The sequence below is a fragment of the Mus musculus genome, chromosome 14 (genome assembly GCF_000001635.26).
Source record: "Mus musculus strain C57BL/6J chromosome 14, GRCm38.p6 C57BL/6J".
In the NCBI taxonomy this organism is placed as follows: Eukaryota; Metazoa; Chordata; class Mammalia; order Rodentia; family Muridae; genus Mus; species Mus musculus.
The window spans coordinates 52,228,553-52,252,102 of NC_000080.6; the positions used below are offsets into that span (position 1 = coordinate 52,228,553).

Below are 23,550 nucleotides of genomic sequence, written 5' to 3' on the forward strand. Positions count from 1 at the left end.
TGAGTCAGTTTTCTTTATCTTTTTTTGAGACAGTGAATTGTGTATCTGTGCTCCAGCCAGACAGCCGGGCATAGTGGCACATATCTCTAATCCCAGATTCTGAAGGCAGAGGCAGGTGAATCTGAGTTCAAGGTCAGCCTGGTCTACACAGTGAGTTCCAGGACAGCCAGGGCTACACAGAGAAATACTGCCTCGAGGACAATATACATAGCCAGGTGGTGGTGGCACACGCCTTTAATCCCAGCACTTGGGAGGCAGAGGCAGGTGGATTTCTGAATTTGAGGCCAGCCAGGTCTACAGAGTGAGTTCCAGGACAGCCAGGGCTATACAGAGAAACCCTGTCTCGAAAAAACAAAATTCAACCAACCAACCAACCAACAAACAAACCCAACAAACTCTGGTAAATGGATCTATAAATTTGACCGTGGAACACTTTTAGTTAGATGAGCATATCCATCTATAGAGAATAAGTAGAAATAAACAGCTATGCTGAAAAAGAAACCAAGAAGAAATAAATCCAATTTACAGAAGCCCTACAGTGGGTGAAGGATCTCTAAACTGAAAACGTTAAACACAGAAGAACCAGGAAGCACCAGAAGGAAAGGTCGCCATGCTTATGGATCTAAAGAATGAAGGGCTACAGCGCCAAGCCTACTCTAAGGCTCAAGGTAATCCCCATCAAAATTAACACAGTATTTTTTTCAGCAATAAAAAAAAAACTGACTTAAAATTAATATGGAAGCACAAAAAGCCCCAAGTATCTGAAATAATTAAACCAAAGAACAATGCTGGAATTATCACAATATCTAGTTTCAAATTATACCACAAAGTCATAGGAACAAAACCAGCACAGGATCTAGATACCTACAGCAATGAACAGAATTCAGGGCTTTCTCAAATAAAAAGCTTCTGCATAGCAAAGGGAATGATTATCATGGTGAAAAGAAAAATCCATAAAATGGGAAAAGTATTACTGTACCTCCAACAAGGAATAATATCTATACAATATAGAGCTTACGGTTGGAAATGAGGGTAAAGGCGCTGGCTAGCAAGCCTGACAAACTGAGTTCAATTCTTGAACATGCATGGTGAAAGGAGAGAACCAATCCCTGTGAGTTGTCTTTTCATCTCCATATGTGCACTTAGCATGTCCTACACCATACATAGACACACAAAGTGAATAAATGCCAACCTTTCCATTTATAAGTTCTGAATTTTTAAAAAAGATTTATTTATTTGGGGGTCTAGAGAGATGGCTCAGTGGTTACTGGTTGCTCTCACATAGTAGCTGACAACCATATATAATTCTAGTTTTAGGGAATGCAACACCTCTTCTGGCTTCCACCAGCACTGCATACATGTGGTGTACAGATATACATGCAGACAAAACACCAATACACACAAAATAATAAAATATTTTAAAAGATTTATTTTTATTTTGTGTGTATGAGTATCTATCTACATGTATTATAAGCACCATGTGCATGCCTGATGACCTTGGAGGCCAGAAGGCGATAGTAATCTTAGCCCTCAGGCTGACAGAGCAGAAGGATCACGAATTTGAGGCCTGTATGGTCACTAAAGCAAGATTGTCTTTAAAAGGGCGTTGGTGTTACGGCATAAACCCGTGAACCTCGCCTGAGACAGGAACATCACTTGACTGCAAAACCTCCCAGGAGGGCAGTTTATGCCCAGCACTTGGAAGTGGAGGAAGAAGCAGAAGTTCCTATTCAGCTCTGCTTCATACAGAGTTGGGAAATGTGAGAGCCTATCCCAAAGCCCAGAAGAAAGGAAGAAAAGGTAAACAAGGAAAGAGAAATCTGGGCTGAAAAAGAAGCTCGGTGGCAGGAGCACGTGCTGCTCTTGTAGGCATGAGGACCTGAATTCAAGACCCTAGCATTCACATAAAAAGCTGGGTGTGGCAGAGGGCTTGCTGGCTGTCATCCTAGGTCCAGGTTCAGGGAAAGATGCTATCTCAAGGGAATAAGTCAGACAACAGTAGAGAAGGACACTCAACATCCTTCTACCGTCTCTTTCAACACACACATATGAGCATGGACATGTACATACAAACTAAAAATAAATAAATTAATCAGTATAAAAAGACAGAAAAGAGGCTAGAGAGATTGTTCAGAAGTTAAGAGCCCTCACTGCTCTTCCAGAGGACCTATAGTCAATTCCCAGCACCCACATGGTGATGCATTCTGTAACGCCCCATTGCAGGGGGATCCAACTCCCCTTACTGACCTCTAAGGGTACTAGGCATTCGAACAACACACATATATACATGCAAGCTAACACCCAGATACATAAAATAACTTGTGTTTTAAGTTAAGAGAGAGACACTCTGTTCATTTACTCCAAACTTCCACTTACTAGTGTTGAATTCAGACCAGCTGAGATACATTAGCAAGTGCCAGAAAATAGAGGACAAGAACTCAACAGGGAAGCACTTTATAATAATGCCACCAGTTTTAATCAGCAAATTTTAATTCTTTCTGTGGTTATCAACTGTAGCCACAGACAGCTCTATAAGGCAGCAAATGAGAACTGGAGGCTGAGGGTCTTCTGGTCTGGTTTTTCATCTCTTCTATGTCTCTCATCTTCTAAGGCAGAAAGGAAAACAACCCAAACTCTATGCCTAACCACCTAGAGTTCTTGTCAGAAACCACAAGCACAGGAAAAGTGGAACGAAGGGACAGCTGAGCAGCTGTACACGAGAGGAAAAGTACCCCACAAACCTCCTATACCGCATCATGAGCTTCCATGGTGTGTTCAGTTCTTGTAACACAGGAATTTGGGATGTAAGTACTGACATTTAATAGGGACTACTTTTATTTGAGATATTCAGAGCCAGAACGTTTAAGCTCTTTAAGGTCCTTTACCTGGATGCTGCTCTCTTCGTCCTCCCGGGGCGATTGTGCAGGCATAACTTCCACGTCAGAGTTGTCAGACGATGTGTTACGCTTTCTCTTCTTGCCCACTACAGGAGTGATGGTGCTAAGGAGGAAACCAAGTCCATTTTCAATGAAGGCAAGGATACTTTATGAGTAAGCAAACATCAGTAATCTAAACTGTCATATACTAAACTTTCAGACAGAAATATTTGGGTCTAAAAGAAAATAAAAACATTTGACTTTCCAGTCTATAGTACAAATGCTGCGAAGTACAGAGTCTGAAAAAGGCAGCACTTAGCCTGAAAGGATAACCTTGTCCTGACAGACACTTCTCTGAGGAGCAAATAACAGAGATGAAACTTAATTCTTTTTTTCCTTATTTATTTTTTTAAAGATGCATTATTTTATGTGGAAAGTGTTTTGCCTGCATATATGTAGGTGTACCAGCTGCATGCCTGGTGCCTACAGAAGCCAAAAGAGGGTGTCCGATCCCCTGAATAGGAGCTACAGGTTGTAAGCTGCCATATGGTACTGGGAACTGAATTCTGGACACCTGCAAGAGCTGCAGCATTCTTCACTGCTGAATCGTCTCTCTGGCCTTCCCAAACTTGTTTTTTTTTTTTTTTTTTCTTTTTTTTTAAAATAAGGTGGAAAAGGCTATACAGCTTGAAGAACATACAAAGTAGAAAATAAGAAAGTAGCTCCAAGAAATAAAAGAAAAAAACCTAAGATTGAAACAAGAACCTATCAAGCCACACTGCCTTGAAAGAGGTCTACAGTGGACAGTGACTGAAGTTTAAGGGTAGGGAAGCAGTGTCCAGCAGCTCTCTTATATGGAGGTGGTTGGGGCACTGAGAAATCTACATGACAGTGATGAAAATGTCAGCACTGTGCAAAGTGGTATCTGAACTACTCATCTGTCCTGCACCTTAAGGTTCTCTTCTAGCTCCTCCCTCTTCCTGCTATACATAGCTCACACGAATATAACCTCACAGGAGTGTGCTATCTCCAGCACCCCACGGGGCAGCAGAGAGCAGTCACTTTATCCCGCAGTGTACTGTTCCCAGCACCCCACGGGGCAGCAGGAACACTCACTTTAGCTTACTCTTGCCCTTCGTTTTGGAGGCAGCAGCAGTCTTGCTCTTCTTTGGCTTCTCCTCCTTCAGCCTTTCCCCACTGCTCTTCTTCCTGCGTTTCTTTTCACCCTCCTCCTCTGGCCGGACACTAGGCAGCTCATCCTCATTCAGGACTCGAGGTATGTTTTGCTCGCCCCTGGCCCGGGCCCTAGCAATGGCCTCTGCCACAATCCGATTTGCTTTCTCTTGCTTTTTCTGGTGCTCCAACCTGCGGTTCTCCTCCATCCCAGTCTTCCCTGCAGTATGAGGGGCACAGCTTGCTGGGGATGACAGGGCTGCCACTTCACTGGCACTTAGAACTTTAACCACAGAGAGTCCAGAAGAGGCTCCCTGAGAAGAGCCAGCCTGGAAAAACAAAGACACTACAGTTTCAACATGTTTGCAATTTAAATGGCCTAAATAAAGCTAGGGATACTCAGCCAGATATGGGGGCACAAGCCTGTAGTTCCAGTACTTGGGACACAGAGGAAAGAGAATTGATTGCCCAGTAGCTCAAGGTCAAGCTGGCCTATATAGTTAAATTCCAGGCCAGCAAAGGGTTACATAATGAGATACGGTTTAACACACACACACAAAACACAAACTAGGTACATATGCCTTAAAAATCAGGCCCAGAGTTAAGACTCACTGAACCTAGATCCATCTGAAAATAACATGTGGTTTCTGATGAGAAAAAAATTGTAGATTATTGAACTTTATATATTCTTTTGCCATTGTTTTCATTATCACTATTTTAGAAAACGTACAACTTACACAATAACAATGATCTTTGTCCTAAATATCCTCATCCCCTCGGCTTCCCTTTATCGTGTGTGTGTGTGTGCGTGTGCGTACACATATGCATATGAGTGCAGGTGCCCTCAGAGCAGGAGGCATTATATCCCTAGGAGCTAGAGTTACAGCCACTTGATGTGGGTCCTGGGAACGGAACTCAGGTCCTCAAAAAGAGCAGGAAGTGTTCTTAATCACTTAGTCATTTTAACAGCCTTGTTAACTATTTCTTTATCCTTCAAATGAGACATAATTACATTAAAAAATTAATTTGTATATGGTACAAGTTAGATGATGAGTGTTCTCTGTTGATCTGATTCCCATGAGACAGCCTGTTCCTAAACCTGGAGCTAAGCTAGTAACCAATTTGACCCCAGGACCTGAGGCCTGCACAGCAATTACTCTCATCCATAGAGCCGTTTCCTCAGTTCCATCTTTAAATATTTGTGTGTGCTATATGTGTATGTAAATGTTTGGGGTGTGTGCATGCACAAGGAGGACCAAAGGACAGCTTTCCTTTCGATGTCTCACTCAATTGCTTTTCTCTCTCTGTCTCTCTCTCTCTCTCTCTCTCTCTCTGTTTCTCTCTCCCTCCCTCCCTCCCTCCCTCCTTCTCCCCCCTCCTCCTCTCTCTCTCTCCCTCCCTCCTTCCCTCCTCCCCCCTCCTTCTCTCTGTCTCTCTGTCTCTCCCTCCCTCCCTCCTTCTCCCCCCTCCTCCTCCTCCTCTCTCTCTCTCTCCCTCCCTCCCTCCTCCTCCTCCCTCCTTCTCTCTCTCTCTCTCTCTCTCTCTCTCTCTCTCTCTCTCTCTCTCTCTCTCTAAGATTTTTAAAGAGGTAGACGATCTCTGAGTTCAAAGCCAGCCTGGTCTACAAAGTGAATTCAAGGAGAGCTGAGGCTACACAGAAAAACACTGTCTGAAACAAAACAGAACAGAACAGAAGAGAATAAAATAAAACAAAACAAAAAGATACGTTCTCCCTATATAGTACTAATTGGCCTAGAGCATAATAGGTAGACCAGGCTGGCCTTCAACTTTCAGAGATCAACCTGTCTCTGCCTTCTAGGTGCTGGGATTAAAGGTGTGACTCACCACACTTAAGACAGTCTCTCTCACTGCACTGGGGTTTACTGATTTGGCTAGATTACCTGACCAGAAAGCCCTAGGGACCCTCCTGTCTCTAACTCCTTAGTCATCACAGGCTGTTCACACCAGTGGTTGAGATCCAAACTTATTCATTCTGTACAGAATGCATTTTATCCAAGTGAATCATCAACTGTGTCTAGAGGTAATTTCAAATCATCTTTCTTCTTAAATTTTTACCTATTTACTTATTTTGGACAGAGTCTATCTATTATGAAGCTCTGGCTGTCCTGGAACTCACTTTGTCAATCAGACTGGCCTAAACTCAGAGATGCACCTGCCTATGCCTCCCCACTGAGGGCTAAGATTAAGGGCAAGGGCTCGCCATGCTTGCCTCTTTCTTTCTTGAGGAAACAGTCTTGCTATAGAATACAGCTCAGGCTCAGGCTCCCTACCTGACCCCCACAATATCATAATAAAGAAAAGACAACAAACATTTTAAAGACAAATATTACAGAAATTATCACCTCAAATTCAACAATAATTCTTCATCTTTGCATGGTTTAGCAAAACAAGGTTTCCATGGGTGAAGTTCCGAGGTATGAAGTTAGAACTTAATGCAGTAAGCAGCACCGGTTACTGAAGGCAGTGACAAGACCCTTTCTTTTCCTTTTCTAGTCACTCACCTGTGGCTGCAGCACCATCTTGAGCGGTACAGAAAGTCTCTGCCCTGGGTTTTGGCCTGGCCCCATTATCTGAGCCTGCTGCACAGAGGACAGGGTCAACGGCTGGGCTGAGGGTGGCGGCTGCGGCTGTGGCTGTGGTTGTGATGATGGAGGCTGAGGTACAATCTGGATTTTCTGCTGTGGCTGCTGCACCTGCAGCTGAATAGTTACTACTTTGGCAGGCTGCCCCTGGGCATTCTTGGCTTGAGTCAAGGCTGCTAGCTGGTTGCCCTGTAACACTATCTTGCCTGGTAGACTCCCTAACACAACATGCCGATGTCCTTGGGGACCTCCGGACTGTGGCTGTTGAAGGACCAAAGTGATGCGTTTCGATTCACCCTACAGTGAAAAAGGAAATCACACAAGAGCAACATTAGAAAATATTATATACAGAACTTCTTATACCAGGTTTCTTCATTCGACGCATAAAGCTGAATGTCAGAAAATCAATTATTCTTTACCCTCCAGTGTCTCTATAGCATCTTTTCTGTAACATCTCTACCCAGTGGGTATTAAGGCGCTCTCTCTCTCTCTCTCTCTCTCTCTCTCTCTCTCTCTCTCTCTCTCACACACACACACACACACACACACACAACTTGATAGCTATCTAAGACAGTCATTTAACGTTTGGAAATTAGAACAAAAATCCATAAAGCAAAATGAAATATGCCTCCACATCAGTTCCATTAATCTTAATGCTTACAACTGCTCCCAACTCTTCTGATCCTTTATTCAGAGCTTTCTATGATGCACAGGACAGGAGTATTGCTGAGAATAGGAGAAAAAGGTGCACTGGCACAGCTGTACAATCTCAGTATCAGGAGGCTGAGAGGAAGGATTGCAAGTCTGAGGTCAGCCTAGATTCCTATATAGTGAGAACCTCTCAAAAACAAGCCAGAAGCCCCACAACTGGTGTGACAGCACACACCTTTAATCCCAGCAGTAAGAAGGTGGAGGAAAGTCCATCAAGTTTGCAGTCAGCCTTCCTTAGCTATATAGAATTCCAGGCCAGCCTGGGCTACACTGCAAGAATCTGTCTCAATAAATAAGTAAGTAAGTAAGTAAATTAAAAGAGCACTTACAGTATTGCAAATATATGTTCTCAGAATATCCTCTATTTTCAATGACAACTAATAGCAAAAATTTACTATGAATTTTTGCTTAATATCTCTATCTCCCTGAAGACTGAGCTGTCCACTGATTTCAGCACCAGATAGGTACAGCGCAGCATGTGATAAGAGATGAGAGGCACATTAACATTTACTACTGCACCTACCAATTAAGGAAGTGACTGTCAAAGCTCACTGGTGAAAAGCAAAGATAATAAGGCATGTTGGTTAGTGCCTGTTTTCCCTACATTATTTAGAGACCAAGGCAGGAAGATTCCCCTGCATTTGAGAGCAGCCTGAGCTAGCTGACTTTATCCCAAACATGCCACACCCTGCAAGACAGATCTAAGCAGGCTTCCCATAAGCAGTTCTTATAAACCATGCTCTCTTTCCCCTCCCTCACTGCTCCTAGGTCCTCTATGAAAGCACAGTTCACCTCCCTGTTTCATTCAAGTCACCTGGGTAGGTGTAGACGTCAGTGTAACTGCAGGCTTCAGTGGGGGCCCGGCAGCCCCAGGATTCCCAGCAGGAGCTGAACCCTTTACTGGCTGGAGGACCAGCTGTTTTACTGGTCGGCTTGGCTGGACAATGCGCTGAACAGCAGCCTGGTTCCCAGGGACCTTCGTGGCCAACACTGTATTACCAGAGACAATGGATACACCTGGTCGAAGGGGTGTACCAGTCAGCACTTTGGTAAAAGTGACTTTTCCACCGTTGGCTGTCCCAGCCACTAGGGGCTGAGCTGTACTGGTGATACCTTGGGCCTGAATTTGTGCCACATGGGTGCCTGTGACGGAGGAGTTTGGTGGAGCTTTAAGAATAACAATCTTAGGAGCTGACTGAGATGGTTGTCCTCCAGTATTACTGGGGGAGACACCTGTGGCAGAGACACCCATGAAAGGATTCCCTTGGCTCAAGATCTCCTGGCTCTTGGAGACCTGCAAGAGTCCTGCTGTTGGTGTTGATGTCTGCAAGACAGGCTGGGCTGGCTGCTCCTGGCTGGTGGGCTGAGTGGTATAATCATGCAAGGTTAAGGATTCTGGAGCTGGAGCTGTGGATTCTTTGGGAAGTTCAGTGGAAGCTGTTTCCTCTGGTGGAGGAACCAGGTCACTTGCTGATGAATTCCCCACATCACCACCTCCACCATCTTGGTTCATCTGATCCAAGGAGTCCAGAGAGCTTGGCAGTCCAAGTGCTTCTTCAATGGGGTCTTGAGTGACCTGATTAAAGCTGTCATCAGTCAGAGAGTCCAGGCCAAATAAGTTTGGGTCATCAAAAAGATCCATGATGGGGTCTGCCATCTTGGTAGAGTAATAAAGGGTATTTGTTGAAGTTCCGGGGAGGGAAGGGGAGGGGGGGAACTCTTTCTCCCCTCCCCTTCCCTATTAACAAAAAAAATGTACACAGTGGACGAAGACTATTCTTCAAATGAAGAGACAAGAAACAAGTGCATGTCAGATTGTCCTGAACTTCATGGAGCAAGGCAGCTAAGCCTTCAGCGGGAGAAGATGGAACTCCTGTGATGGAATATAAATGAAAAGTAAGCAAAGCTGGTGACTTCAATGACAACTTCTAAGGTACCACCTTAATATCCATTTGCATTAAAGACATAAGAGGACAATATGAGGAACTTTATAGATGGACACATGGTAAAAAGAGAACCTATATTTCTGTCTCAAAACTAAAAATTAAGAAGAAATGAACCTCCTTTAGACTCTTCCATCTCCACATCTTGAAGTTTCTGACTTATCAAAAACATTCAGCTTGTTGGGTGCTGTGCACATACTTTGAGCTCAGAACTTGGGAGGCAGAGGCAGGAGGGTTCGGGCTAGCTAGCCAGAGCTACAAAGTTGAGACACTGTCTCAAAAAGCCAAAGAAACAAAAACAAAAAGCTCTCCCAACCCCCCCAAAAACATTAAACTTGTTTTTGTCCACTTTTTTCTACAGTTATCTTTTTAAGATAATGATAAGGAAGTTTTATATTTACCCACTGTTAAACTGGTACAACTCTAAAATATATTAAGAATATTTCTATAAAGTAGATAAAAGTTTCTATAAATACTGTTGTAAATTCTCCTTTTGATCCAGATACGTCCACCCATGACTGACAAAAGTATGCCACCTGTAACCAAGCTTCTCACCCAATGTGAGCTGAACTCAGTGTAGTTCCCCCAACAGTGTTCCACTAAACATTTATATATAGCAGTTTGTGCTAACAGATTTTTCAATGCCTTTTCTTCTCTCTCTCTCTCTCTCTCTCTCTCTCTCTCTTTCTCTCTCTCTCTCTTTGGTTTTTCGAGACAGTGTTTCTCTGTATAGCTCTGGCTGTCCTGGAACTTACTTTGTAGACCAGGCTGGCCTTGAACTCAGAAATCTACCTGCCTCTGCCTCTCGAGTGTTGGGATTAAAGGTGTGTGCCACCACACCCAGCTTTTCAATGCTTTTCTGACTTACTTAATATATGACTTATTTTTACCAGTCATAGGTAGAAGTACCTGGCTACAACAGTATATCCAGAAACTTTAATCTACCTTTATAGAAATGTTATTTATACATTTTAGAGTTGTGCCAGTAAGATTAAAATTTTTCCTAGCAAGAGACTGAACATTTCAATCCTAACTTTTTTCTCTTACCTATACATATCCTACATCCCTGCTTGGTACAGTTCACTCAGTAAATTTGTGTGCCTACAATGCTTTACCTCTTCACCCCACTCCACACGTCCTTCCCAGTAAAGGAAACCATCACCCCAAAGCTCTTCTTTAACCTACCAATTTGTGATGACTCTATCTTGTACTTGCTTTAAATACTACAGCATTATATCTTAGTAAAGCAAAGCATAGGACTCGAGATTCTTACCCATATTCTGAGAAGGCCCAAACCATTCCTTTGTGCAAGTTATAGAAATTACCATCTTCTCAAGATGCTTGTCTGACATGTGTGAGAAAATTGTCCTAAGTTTATAAAAATGAACAATTATGGGTCTTATGCAGGGTGTATACCCTCCAGAAGAATGTGTTACGGACCCAGCTCCTAAGAGACAGAAAGGTCTGTCTTACTTCCCTGTGGATCCCCCAAGAAACCTGCAGGACAGCACACATAGGAGCCATCCAATGATAATATTCGCTCTTATTACTGGAATGAAGTATTCCGTTTTCACAGATATCACACTGTATTCTTTGATATTAGCATGAGAATTTGAAAGCTTCCTATATTGAAAAACTGCCCCATAAATGACATGTAGATATCTATGGCCTTAAGTTCAAGAACATTCTAGGAGGAAACAAAGGAAATGTATAAAACCACATAATACAAATACATGAAAAAAGGTGAAGAGGAGAGAGAGATGGCTCACAAGAGCACTGACCACTCTTCCGGAGGACCCAGTTCTCTAGCACCCACAGGGAGACTCACAACCACCTGTAATTCCAATTCCAGGGTATCCATGCCCTCTTCTGGCCTCTGTGCACCTTTACTCCCAGCACTCGGGAGGCAGAGGCAGGCGGATTTCTGAGTTCTGAGTTCGAGGCCAGCCTGCTCTTTAAAAGGAAATTATATAGAAGACAGTCTTCCTATGTTGCCTAAGCTGACTCTGAGCTTGGCAACCTCCCTGCATTGGTCTTCAAAGAGCTAAGATTATACATATGTTACTTTCTCCAGAAGAAATTTTGTTTTTCACTTTGCAACACTGGTAACTGGACCTACAGCTTTGAGGGTGCCAAGTAAGAACATCACCACAGAGCCAATCTTTTAGTTTAGTTTAGTTTTTTTTTTTTTTTTTTTTTTTTTTTTTTTTTTTTGAGACAGGGTTTCTCTGTGTAGCCCTAGCTATACTGGAACTCATTTTGTAGACCAGGCTGGCCTTGAACTCAGAAATCTGCCCGCCTTCTGCCTCCCAAGCACTAGGATTAAAGGCGTGTGCCACCACACCCAGCCACAGAGCTAATCTTAAGTTTTTTTTTTTTTTTTAAATTTAAATTTTTATTTTGGACCAAGCATGGTAGCATACACTTTTAATCTCAGCACTTGGGAAACAGAGACTAGGGAATATTTTTGATTTCTAGGCCAGCCTGGTCTACACAGTGAATTCCAGGATAACCAAGGCTACAGAGAGACCTGTCTCAAAAATATATTTTTCTTTAAATGTATGTGTTTTGTTTACATGCATGTCACTGCACCACATGCATGCCTGTTGCCTGTAGAGGTCAGAAGGGGCATTAGATCTTCTGGAACTGTTAAGACTCCATGTAGGAGCTGGAAACCATACCCAGGTCCTTTGGAAGAATGCTTATCCACTGAGCCCTCCTTTTACTTTTTTATTTAGACATTCTCCCTAAGTTGCATAGGCTGGCCTTGAACTGACTCTGTAGACTAAGTAGGCCATAAACTTGTATTCTTCCTATACATGCCTCTAAAGGACCTGTGATTACAGATCTGTACTACCAACTAGACCAAAGATGGCACTGTTTTGTTTGTTTGTTTGGTTGGTTGGTTGGTTGGTTTTTTGAGACAGGGTTTCTCTGTGTACCAAGGCTGTCCTGGAACCCACACTGTAGACCAGGCTGAGCTTGAACTCAGAGGTCCACCTGCCTCTGCATCCTGAGTGCTGGATTAAAGGCGTGCACCACCACGCCCGGCTAATTTATCAATCTTTAAAAATCAGCACATTATCTCTTGGTTCTTACTTCCCGAACTTGTGTGTGTGTTTAAAATTAAAATGCTTACGTGTAGGCTTAAGCATGAGGGTTAAGGCAGAAAGAAGACAGGCACACTAGAAAGCACAGGCGTGAGCTTCCTTGAGACAATTACTTTTTGGGGTTTTTTTGTGTGTGTGTGTGTGTTTTGTTTTGTTTTGTTTTGTTTTGTTTTGTTTTGTTTTGTTGAGACAGGGTCTTTCTGTGTAGCCTTAACTGTCCTGGAACTCATTCTATACACCAGGTCCCTGCCTGTCAAGTGCTGTTACTAAAGGCATCTGCCACCACTGCCCAGCTTTAATTTAAAAATTAAAAACAGCCGGGCATGGTGGCGCTCGCCTTTAATCCCAGCACTTGAGAGGCAGAGGCAAGCAGATATCTGAGTTTGAGGCCAGCCTGGTCTACAAAGTGAGCGCCCGGACAGCCAAAGCTACACTGAGCGACCCTGTCCTGAAAAACAAAAACAAACAAAAAAATAAATAAATAAAAATACAAACAAACCAATCCCAGGGTCTTTGTAGCCCAGAGTGGCCACAAACTCACAACCATCCACCTGCCTCAGTTTCCTGAGTGCTAAGATTGTAGGCATGAGCTCTTATCTGGCTGAGCAAATTTGTGCTTGCTACTTGTCAGTCTAGATTTAAGAACTCAAAAGCATTCCCAGGTGTGGTAGCTTACCCTGCAACTGCAGAACATTTGAGGCTGAGCCAGAAGGACTGTTATGAGTTTGAGGATAAGGCTATATAACAAAACTGTCTCAAAAAACAACCCTACCACAAATCCTTGTGACTACACAATCCCACAGAATAGTGTATTATTACTTTTCAATTTCTTTCTTTCTTTTTTTTTAAGTTTTTTTTTTTGAGACAGGGTTTCTCTGTATAGCCCTGGCTGCCCTGGAACTCACTCTGTAGACCAGGCTGGCCTCCAACTCAGAAATCCACCTGCCCCTGCCTCCCAAGTGCTGGGATTAAAGGCGTGAGCCACCACCACCCGGCTACTTTTCAATTTTTTAACCTGCACTGAAGCAAAGCCTGGCTTCCATCTCAAACTCTCCACACTTCTAACTTTATTCATTGCCCCAGGTCTTTTATTACCTGTGCATCATCCTGCCTACATCATCCTGCCTGCATCAATATATAACTTAGCTTACAAGCATATATATTTCATGAATTTCCTTTCTACAGTTCAAACCCTGGTAAAACAAATAAATGGATGTTTTAGGGGTTTTAATATAAAGCAACTAGTAGATTAATAAAGTGACATCAGGCTTTTCTCTTATTAAGAATGAAAACCATGCCGGTGTGGTAGCACACGCCTGTAATCCCAGCACTCGGGAGGCAGAGACAGGTGGATTTCTGAGTTCAAGGCCAGCCTGGTCTACAGAGTGAGTTCCAGCACAGCCAGGGCTACACAGAGAAACCTTGTCTCAAAAAACCAGGAAAAAAAAAAAAGGGGGAATGACAACAGTTCTACCCTACCACTGCCCAAAAGAGAAACACACACATGTGCCCTAAAGGAAAGTCAGGATTTGGTAGCTACATTTAATAACTTCCCATAATCAAAATTAGTATACAGCCTGTATGACACAAACCCTGGGGATTGGAAGTGCAACAGAAAAAGAACAGAAGTTCAGTTGAAATCCAAGGACACCTATCTACACACACTGACTAAAGCAGATACTGGCAGAACAGTATCTGTTGTCTTCTTAGAGTTCCCTTCTTCTCCAGGCTCACCACCTTCCTCACAGTTCTTATGTTTCTGGAGCCAGAGTGTTCCAACTCTCTGGTCCTTGAGTTTTGCCTCAACCTTGCCCATTTCCATTACTTGTCAGTCTTATCACAATAGATTTTAAATTCTAGTCTATTATCTACCCCAACATCCTCATGCTTTTCAACAAAACAGTGACTGCAAACAGTGTAGAAGGCATGTGCCCTATGTGTATGTATGGCACAGGAGGGTGTGGTCAAAGTGTAGTTCTTATGTGTATACACAGCATTACAGTTCTGTACTTATAGTTTTATATTTTATTGTTTCTATTACTGACAGTACAAGTGGACAAAATCTTGACCGGTAAGATCTGCAAAAAAAAAAAAAAAAAAACAATGGACAAGGGAGCTGATGTCAGTAGAAAGAAAGACAACAGCATGAAGAAAGTCACTCCTATCTCAGGGCTGGGATCAGAGTCTCACATTATCCCCAAAGAGTGTTTATCATACTTTACTGTTATAGTGAAAGAGAAACACTACAAAAGAAATCATTTCACCTTCTATATAGGCTGAACTACAGATACAAACTCTCCATTTACAGAGTTCTCTATACTATCCATCCTTAGAAGATAATGAACTACTGTCATATTGGGCAATACTTTTTCTGTAGTATATATAGGTTTAGAAAACACTGTTCATGGCTAACCTCTGTGCTCAAAGGTTCAGAAAAAAAGTATTTTACCTCAAAATATAAATCTTATTGGAAATTGAATCATTTTCAGGAGGATGAGCTAGAGACAGAAATAAACTCTACTTATTAAGACATAGGATGGATGGGGAAGCTTGATTTACACAAGAAATACCTTGAAAATAAAATAAACATGACAGCAAAATTATATATATAATATATATAAAATTTATAGCAGGCGATTACAAAACAAATAACAAAAAACCTATGTCATTGAAACATTTGTGAGACTCAGAGAATCTCAAACCTTAGAGATAAACGAGCAAGAGACACCCAAAGCGAATGAAGTTATTAAGCTGAGGTCAAAGAATGATCAGGATGGAAGGACACAAGAAATGGAGCTATTAACTTGGAGCCACTCAGGGTTCCTCAAATAAACTGAGATCTTGGGTCATTTTCTCTGCTTTCACTATTCTGTCAAATGAGTGGCAACTCTGTTTCTGTTTTCTAGTAACTGAAGGAAAATACATAACTAAATAAAGGGTGCAAATATTTGGGGGCAAATATGGCTGGAAACAGAGCACTTCGTTAAAAACAGAGAAAGCTAAATAGCCAACCATAAAAACTAAAAGCATGTATTTTCAAAGGCCAAGTGAGAAACTGTAGAAATTATGTTACTCATATGGGGAAAGGAAGGAAGTAGAATTGATGAAGAGGAAAACGCTACTGGAAGTGGGGGTGGCAAGGGGGGCCGGGTATATTACCTGCTCTCACTGCCGGGGTTAGTGCCAGTAAGGCCCATACGGCAGAGCAGGCTCGGGCGGAAGACTTCGGGAAACTGGAGCCCCCAAATGGAGTTGAAGTACATGCACTTGAACGAGGGAGCAATCGGGGGCATCCTCCGAGGTGGGGATGGTCAAGACGGAAAGATACGAGGGGTGGGGGTGGGGGTGTGATGCCCAGGGAAGCAGCAACTTTAGGGCGCAAGCTGCAGGCTGAGAGGCCGAGCAAGCCCCGAAGGTGAAAAAGCCCTGCACCTTACCCCGGTGGGAGGCAAAGGTAGCTTTACCTGCGGTGGCCGTGGGGCCGGTTCGCTTCTCGCTGTCTCTCCAGCACCAGTTCCCCTCCTTCTACGCAACCTAACTTGATGCGCTTGCCCGCCCCACACTCTCATTGGCTAACACGGACTGCCACTCAACCAAAGACGCAGAAACGCAAAACAGCGCAAGGGCGGGACTAAAAGCAGCTCCCTTCCCCCGCAGGTTAGGTTGAGAGCGCACAGAGAGGCCTATCCGGTTTCTAGGGCCAAGACCAAGCCTGCACCTTGCCTGAAAACGAAGGTGCAGGAGAGCAATCCTGATGGGTTGATTCTTGACACCCACACCGTTCACATACCCAAGTAGAACTCCAGGGAGGTGTTCTGCACTAGGCCAGCTCCGCCTCCCTCTGGAACCCCTGTCTTCCGGCGGCCCTGTCACTCCCTCCCACTCCCCAGCACAAGGTGCCCAAGCACTACTAGGGAGGGGGTTGGGGGTTGGGGGAAGAACAGTTGTTGGGGACTCAGACTTTCGCCTTTCCAAGATAAGACACTATGTACTACAATCCAGGAAGCTGGCTTGCATGCCTGACACTTCTGCTTCCATAAAGTTTTAGCTCAGGTGCCTCGAACAATTCTCTGGCTTGGTGCACTCCAAAATACACACCCAGTCCTACCCCTATCCTTTTTCTCCAAACAGTCCATTTGACTTAGCCATCACTGTCCATTCCTGGTGTCCTGAAGCAGACTAGCGCCCATCGTGAGGATTTCCAAGCGTAAGTCTCCCAAAGTAAAAAACAGCTGCTTTACTCGGAACTACTGTTTACTCAGAAAAAAACCACGGGAATCTTAATTTTCTGTACTCCTGGTTTCAAAACCGGAAAAAAAGACCAACTTGAACTTAGACTTGCTACTTTTAAAGACCCCAGTGTTACCTACCACTAGACAGGCCAGGAACACTCAGACTGTAGTAATGTTAAGGCTTCCGATTCACTTTGGCTCTCAAACCTCCTTCGTACTTAGCATCCAATTAACTGCCAAGTCCTACTGACACTACTGCAATGTGCTACAACAGACTTCAGAGCCCGCAATGCGCTATAAGTCAACCACTTTGTATACAAGAGAAAACTGAGCCGCTGAAGGATCCAACTAAGAAACTAAGTAGCAAAGTCGGGGCTTCTAACTCTACTGCCTTCTCTCTTTGTGCAGTGGCTTCTGTAGAAGTCTCATAATTGATCTTTCTTCCTTCTAATCCGTCCTGTTACCACATTAATTACCTAATACACAATTTGACCAAATGAACTTCATGCTTAAGGACTTTTAAAGCGGGCCTGTCACTCTTGTAACTATATATGAGGCAAGTCTACAACCCCAGCAGTCAGGAGGCTAAGGCAGGTGAAAACAAAACAAAATTTAATAGCACACCTTGCCTTTTTTGTCCTAGTTTCCCCTGTTACTTGATATATAGTACATTTACATGTGAGTCAAAATGTCAAGTTACTTTTGCTACTTTTTTTCTCATATGGATCTAGTTAATACTGTGCATTCAAATGCATTCTCCATCTCTACTTTCATTACCTCAACTCTTGTTGTCTGAGTCAAGGCCCCACAGTACACAATCCAGATTGCCTTGGAACTCACTATTACATCTCAAGATTGCCACAAACTCATGGTGATTCTCTTGCCTCAGCCTCCCCAGTGCTGGAATAACAGCCATAATTTCAGGATTACCGTACCCAGTTATCTAAACATTTACCAAGCAGACAGTATGCTACTAAGCAATAGTATTAGGTACCCAAAAATAATACCTATCCATCAGCACGATGGTACACACCTGTAATTCTAGCACTTGAGAGGTGGAGGCAGGAAGAACATGCATTCAAGGTTAGCTTGAGTTAAAAGTGATCGTTTGGGCTGGAGAGATGACTCAGTGGTTAAGAGCACTGACTGCTCATCCTAGAAGTTCTGACTTCAATACTCAGCAACCACATGGTGGCTCACAACCATCTGTAATGGGATCTGAAGACAGTGTACTCACATACGTGAAATAAGTAAATCTTTAAAAAAAAAGTGATCCTGTTTTTTAAGCAAACAAAAAACAAGACAGGAGGGAAGGAGAGGAGAGAGAGAGGGGAAGAAAACGATAAAATCCCTACTCCTATTGGATGTGTGTATATGTGGGAAGAAGGTAAAACAGTAGGCACCATAATAGAGTGGGGAACAGTTATAACACAAAATGGTAATACAACAGCAGGGGTCATTGCAGGGACAAGAGAAGAAGGGAATTAATTTAGGAGAAAAAGATCAGGAAACAGTTTCATAAATTATAAGAGATAGGTTAAAGTGGACCATATGAAAGGAATATTCAAGCAGCAGAGATAGTGGGAAGGAAGGTAAAACAAAAGCATGAAAATGAAAAGCTGTATGTGTCACACAATTCTGTAGTTCAATCCTGCCAGAGCGTAAGTCACAGGAAACTGAACAGAGATAAAATGGAAGGCTAGGATATTAGAGAGCCATTTTCCTCCAGTAAACAGGACTCCACAGAAACAGTCGGAATGACACAACAGAGCTGAGCTACTAACTCTGGATTTGAGAGATGGAAGAACAGAAGACATGGGGCCAGTCAGAAGGCTGCTATGGAGTCCAAAGAGGTAGATACTGGGCATTTCCTAGTTTGTTATTTTCTGTGAGGTAGCTGAGCCTGAGAGCTTGGATAAAAAGCTCCATCCACAGAGCCAGACTGATCAGACTATGTCTCTGGTCCCTGTGAGCATACATCCCCTGCTTTCAGACCCCCTTTTAAACCTTTTAAACTTTGTGACCCATCTGATAACCTTCTAATAAATTCCCTTTCTGGGGGCTGGCGAGATGGCTCAGCGGTTAAGAGCACTGATTGCTCTTCCAAAGGTCCTGAGTTCAACTCCCAGCAACCTATGGTGGCTCGTGTAACTGTCTGTAATGAGATCTGACGCCCTCTTCTGGTGTGACTGAAGACAGCTACAGTGTACTCACATATAATAAGTGACTAAATATTTAATAAAAATAAATAAATTCCCTTTCTGAATCCTTCCTAACAAGATAAGTAAGGTGTGGATTATAGCAATGTAATTTAAAATATGATGGAAGGGAAGAACAGGACCCAGACCAGAAATACTGATATATTAGTAGGACGTAGAATTTAGCCAAACTGAATGAGTCGTTTATTTATCATGTCAAATTGTGATATTCAATGGCCGCAGAAAAGTCCAGTTTGGTGACAGATTTAGAGAGTTGTCCTAACTCTCTAAATGGTGGTAGGTATAAAGATTATCTAAGAAATGTGAGCAATGGACCAAAGTATAAGAAAAACCGTTCTATCGGGGTGTGGTGGCGCACGCCTTTAATCCCAGCACTCAGGATGAGTGGCAGGTGGTTCTTTTCTCTACTCCCTCCTGCAACTTCTCGTGGTACTAAAGGAATTGAACCCAGGGACTGCTCTACTACTGAACTACACCTACCCCTTAGCAAGCCTGAAATAACTATCTTGAGGAAAATGAGACACAGAGAGATTGTTAATTTGTCTAATATCCCACAGCTACTAAAAAACAGTGTCAGATTCAAATTTAGGCGTGTAACCGCCCTAATATACTGTGTCTTACATATATGCCCTACTATAAATTCTCTCTTAGTCAGGCATGATGGTTTATGGCTATACTCCCAGCACTCAGGAGGCAGACAGCCTGGGTCAAAAGTGGAGTTCCAGGCAAACCAAGATTACAAAGAAAGACCCCCAAAACAAAAGCAACCTAAGCTAATACTCCTTCCTTTTAAGCGGAGATTGGATAACCAACTACACAGTTTTTGATGTTTTTCCCTCCCCCGTTAGAGTGCAAGTTCGTCAACTGGAAAGACTATTTATAGCCTGTCTTAGTGGTAACGGATGTCTTGGTGGTAATGGGCATTCAGTGTACTTTGGTGAAGAACATATTAAACTTCCAGCCAAAGGTGTGAGTGAAACTTTAAAGGTAAAGGGGAGGTTTCTGAGCAGAGGGTGATGACTCCCCTTACTGAACAACCACAACAAACGAGTAGGGACATGCTTCCCTCCAGACACATTCAAGAAAAGGCATCATAAAGTCATAGGTATCTTCACTTTTTAAGACCAATAGCAGACACCGCTTTACATAGAGCAAAAGAAGACATAGAGTTCTTTTGAGAGATGGCTCGGCACTTAGGAGTACTGGCTGCTCTCGCAGAGGAACCATGTTCAATTCCCAGCACACAGATGACAGCTCACAACTGTCTGTAACTCTAGTTCCAAGGGATCCAACACTCTTTTTCTGGCCTTCAAAGCCACTAAACAAGCAAAGTCATGCAGGCAAATCCCATATACATAAAACTAAAAGCAAGGGGCATACACACAGACACACACAGACACACACAGACACAGACACACACAAGACTTTTCCATGGTGCCATAATTAATAACTACTGGAAGTAATGAACTTAGTGATCCCTTTTAGGGACAAAATGGTGACAATTTAAGGCGGTAGCAAAAGTGAATGACAATGATATAGACCCTAGAGGGCTTAAAAGTAAGGCATGGATTTTTTTTTAAAGTCAATCTCATTGCAGTTTGTTTGTTTTTAAACAGTTAAAACTAGTGTTTTGGCCTAAGCTTGAAGATAGAAAGCAAGTGTAATCTTGTCTTAAGGGTCTTTGCCCTAAAGTAAACTTAGGCTGATTCTGATTCCACTCCACTGGCTCAAGGACATAGGAGGAAAAAAGTATATGCTCTGGGCAGGCCTGATGCTCAGTGGGAAATGGAGATTGACACTCAAGGCCAAACACTTGAGTTTGACTCCTGGAACCCATGTACAGATGTAAAGAGAGAACTGACTCCACAGGTTGTCTACACACATGCATACACACATATACACGTGACAGAAACACTCACATAATAATAATGACGAAGTAAAAAAAAATGATGCTGAGTTCCAAAGGAGAAATCTAAGTTGGTCAACATATCTACTACTGTGTACATACAACGGAAACAATGACCTACACTGTTTGGGTAACAGCCCTGGTCTCTACCTCCATGCAACCTAGCTTTCACTATTTTAAATAAGCCATTTTTCTTACATTTGTTCAGCCTGGGAAAAAGTGTAAATGTTTACTTAATTCAATTACATGCTCTAAAACCTGAGCATTTCAAAATAATTCTAAAGAGCATAAGATAAATATGTAATGTTTGGCACATAGCAGGCTAGTAGAGAGGAATTTATTTCTTAGCCAAAAGTTTAAATCAGTACCACTCAAAGTTTGTATCATATAAAATTACTGGGTTGTAGTGGGGAATGCTTTTAGTCCCAGAACTCAGGAGGCAGAGGCAAGCAGATCTCTTGAGTTCTAGGCTGGTCGATATAGGGATTCCAGGTCAGCCAGGGCTACAGAGAAACCCGGTCTTAAAAAACAAACAAACAAACAAACAAACAACAACAACAACAATAACAACAACTCATTAGAGACTTAGCAGAGCTGATCTGCTAAGCAGAATGATGGGAAACCAAAATACACATATACAAACAGGCTTTACCGCTGGAGAAGCAGGGTGAAGGGACTCCGGGACTAACATGCAGAAAACCTAGCACTAGCATCTAGGGCACCGGTGAGGAACTCATGCATCGTTTTTTACATCTTCAGGAATATGTCAGCATCTATTGTGTAACTATTCCATTTACTTCACAAAACCAATTTGTGGTAAATCATAATTCCTCGCCAGGCAGTGGTGGCACACACCTTTAATCCCAGCACTTGGGAGGCAGAGGCAGGAGGATTTCTGAGGTTGAAGCCAGCCTGGTCTACAGAGTGAGTTCCAGGACAGCCAGGGATACACAGAAAAACCCTGTCTGAAAAAAAAAAAAATTGAATTCCTCATTAGGCTGTCCCTTGTCACTCTCAGCCCCATCTTCAGCAGGCTGAGCCTCTGTCAGCTTTCAGAAGAGACGTGAAAGGGAACTACCAAACCCATACAGGTATTTAAATGCCTCATTAAAAAATAAGTTCCCTAGCAGTACAGAAGACAGGTGAATGTTCTGCACATTATAGAATCCATGTGTAATTAAAGAGCTGACTCAATATGTGCCAGCAGGAAGAATCTTTTTTAAAGTTCTTTATTTTTGAGGATTAAGGGGTTGAAGAGATGATTTAGCAGTTAAGAACAAATGCTGCTCTGACAGACGCTAGTTCCCAGCATCCCAGCATAAAAGTGGCTCACAACCACTCCAAGCTCCATCCCCAACGATTGTGACACCCCTGACCTCAGTGGGCAGTTACACTCTGTGTACATACCTACATACAAACAAACATACAGACAGACAAATATACAAGTTAAAATAAATCTTTACAGGAAGAAAAAAGTAGTATAGAAAATAAAAGGAAAAATAAAACACAAATGTTATCTCCTGGATTTTGTTAGTCCCTACTTAAAAAAATCCCTAGGCACACCAGGCACTCTTTTAAAAACCCAATACTTAGGAGGCAGAGGCAATCTCAGATCTCTGTGAGTTCAAGGACAGCCCAGTCTACACTATAAGTATAATATAGTATATATAGTATACTATAAGTTATATAGTATAAGTATAGTATAGTATAGTATAGTATAGTATAGTATAGTATAGTATAGTATAGTATAGTATATATACTATACTATAAGTTCCAGGACAGCCAGGGCTATGTAGTAACCCTGTCTCCAAACCTCCCACTTCCCTACAAAACAACAAAAACAAAACCCCAAGAAAAAAAGGAAAATTCATAAATAAATGATATCACAGAGAGAGAACTGGCCTAACACAAGCAAGGCCTTGGGTCTCACTCCTATGTTGCACCACACAAAAATAAAATAAAACAAATCAGTCAGTCACTCTCAGCCCCATCTTCAGCAGGCTGAGCCTCTGTCAGCTTTCAGAAGAGACGTGAAAGGGAACTACCAAACTCATACAGGTATTTAAATGCCTCATTAAAAAATAAGTTCCCTAGCAGTACAGAAGACAGGTGAATGTTCTGCACATTATAGAATCCATGTGTAATTAAAGAGCTGACTCAATATGTGCCAGCAGGAAGAATTTATACTCTTTACTTAGTCAAATCACACATTCCCCCAAATTCTGGTATCTGGACTCTAAATAAGCATCTAAGCTATAAAAATCACTAATTTCTCAAAGAACCAAGTAAAAAGAAATTCTATCACTAACGGAACAATACACTTCCAAATACTCACATCCCAGGGGAAAATCCTCAAAGATGTCTATACCACACTTTCAAAATATACAGCGGGATTAAAAAAGAGAGAGCGAGAGAGACAATTCAAAAAAAAAACCTGAAGGATTCACAACTGTTCAATGGCCTGCCTGCTCTCTCAAATGAGTTTATGACTTAAATTACATGGGGCTGGAAAGACAGCTCAGCAGTTAATAGCACTGGTTGCTCTTGCAAAGCAAAGGACCTAGTTTGGTTCCCAGTACCCACAAGGCAGTGCACAATCACTCATAACTCTAGGTAGTCCCAGGGATCCAACACCCTCTTGGCCTCCTTGGACATCAGGCATGTTCATGGTACATACATGTATGCAGGCAACATTCATGCACATATTTGTTTTGTTTTGTTTCTTAGACAGGGTTCTCTGTGTAACCCTGGCTGTCCTACCAGGTAGACAAGGCTGG

General features: G+C 42.6%; 1 protein-coding gene across 5 annotated transcripts in view; it reads right to left on the reverse strand.

The window, feature by feature from the left end:
* The window catches only part of Chd8 (chromodomain helicase DNA binding protein 8), a 59,892-nt gene that overhangs the window by 30,402 nt on the left and 5,940 nt on the right, over window positions 1-23,550 (reverse strand). For 3 of the 5 annotated variants that reach the window (XM_017316172.2, XM_011245165.3, NM_201637.3), the window contains exons 2-5: window positions 8,178-9,236; window positions 6,572-6,949; window positions 3,993-4,378; window positions 2,886-3,000 (exon numbers count right to left, since the gene is read on the reverse strand). In XM_017316172.2, the coding sequence (XP_017171661.1) occupies window positions 2,886-3,000; window positions 3,993-4,378; window positions 6,572-6,949; window positions 8,178-9,020 (1,722 nt within the window). In that variant the 5' untranslated portion in view covers window positions 9,021-9,236. Of the gene's footprint in view, window positions 1-2,885; window positions 3,001-3,992; window positions 4,379-6,571; window positions 6,950-8,177; window positions 9,237-15,575; window positions 15,854-15,880; window positions 16,104-23,550 lie in introns of those variants that run through there. The other 2 variants (XM_017316170.2, XM_017316171.2) reach the window with 2 other exon arrangements.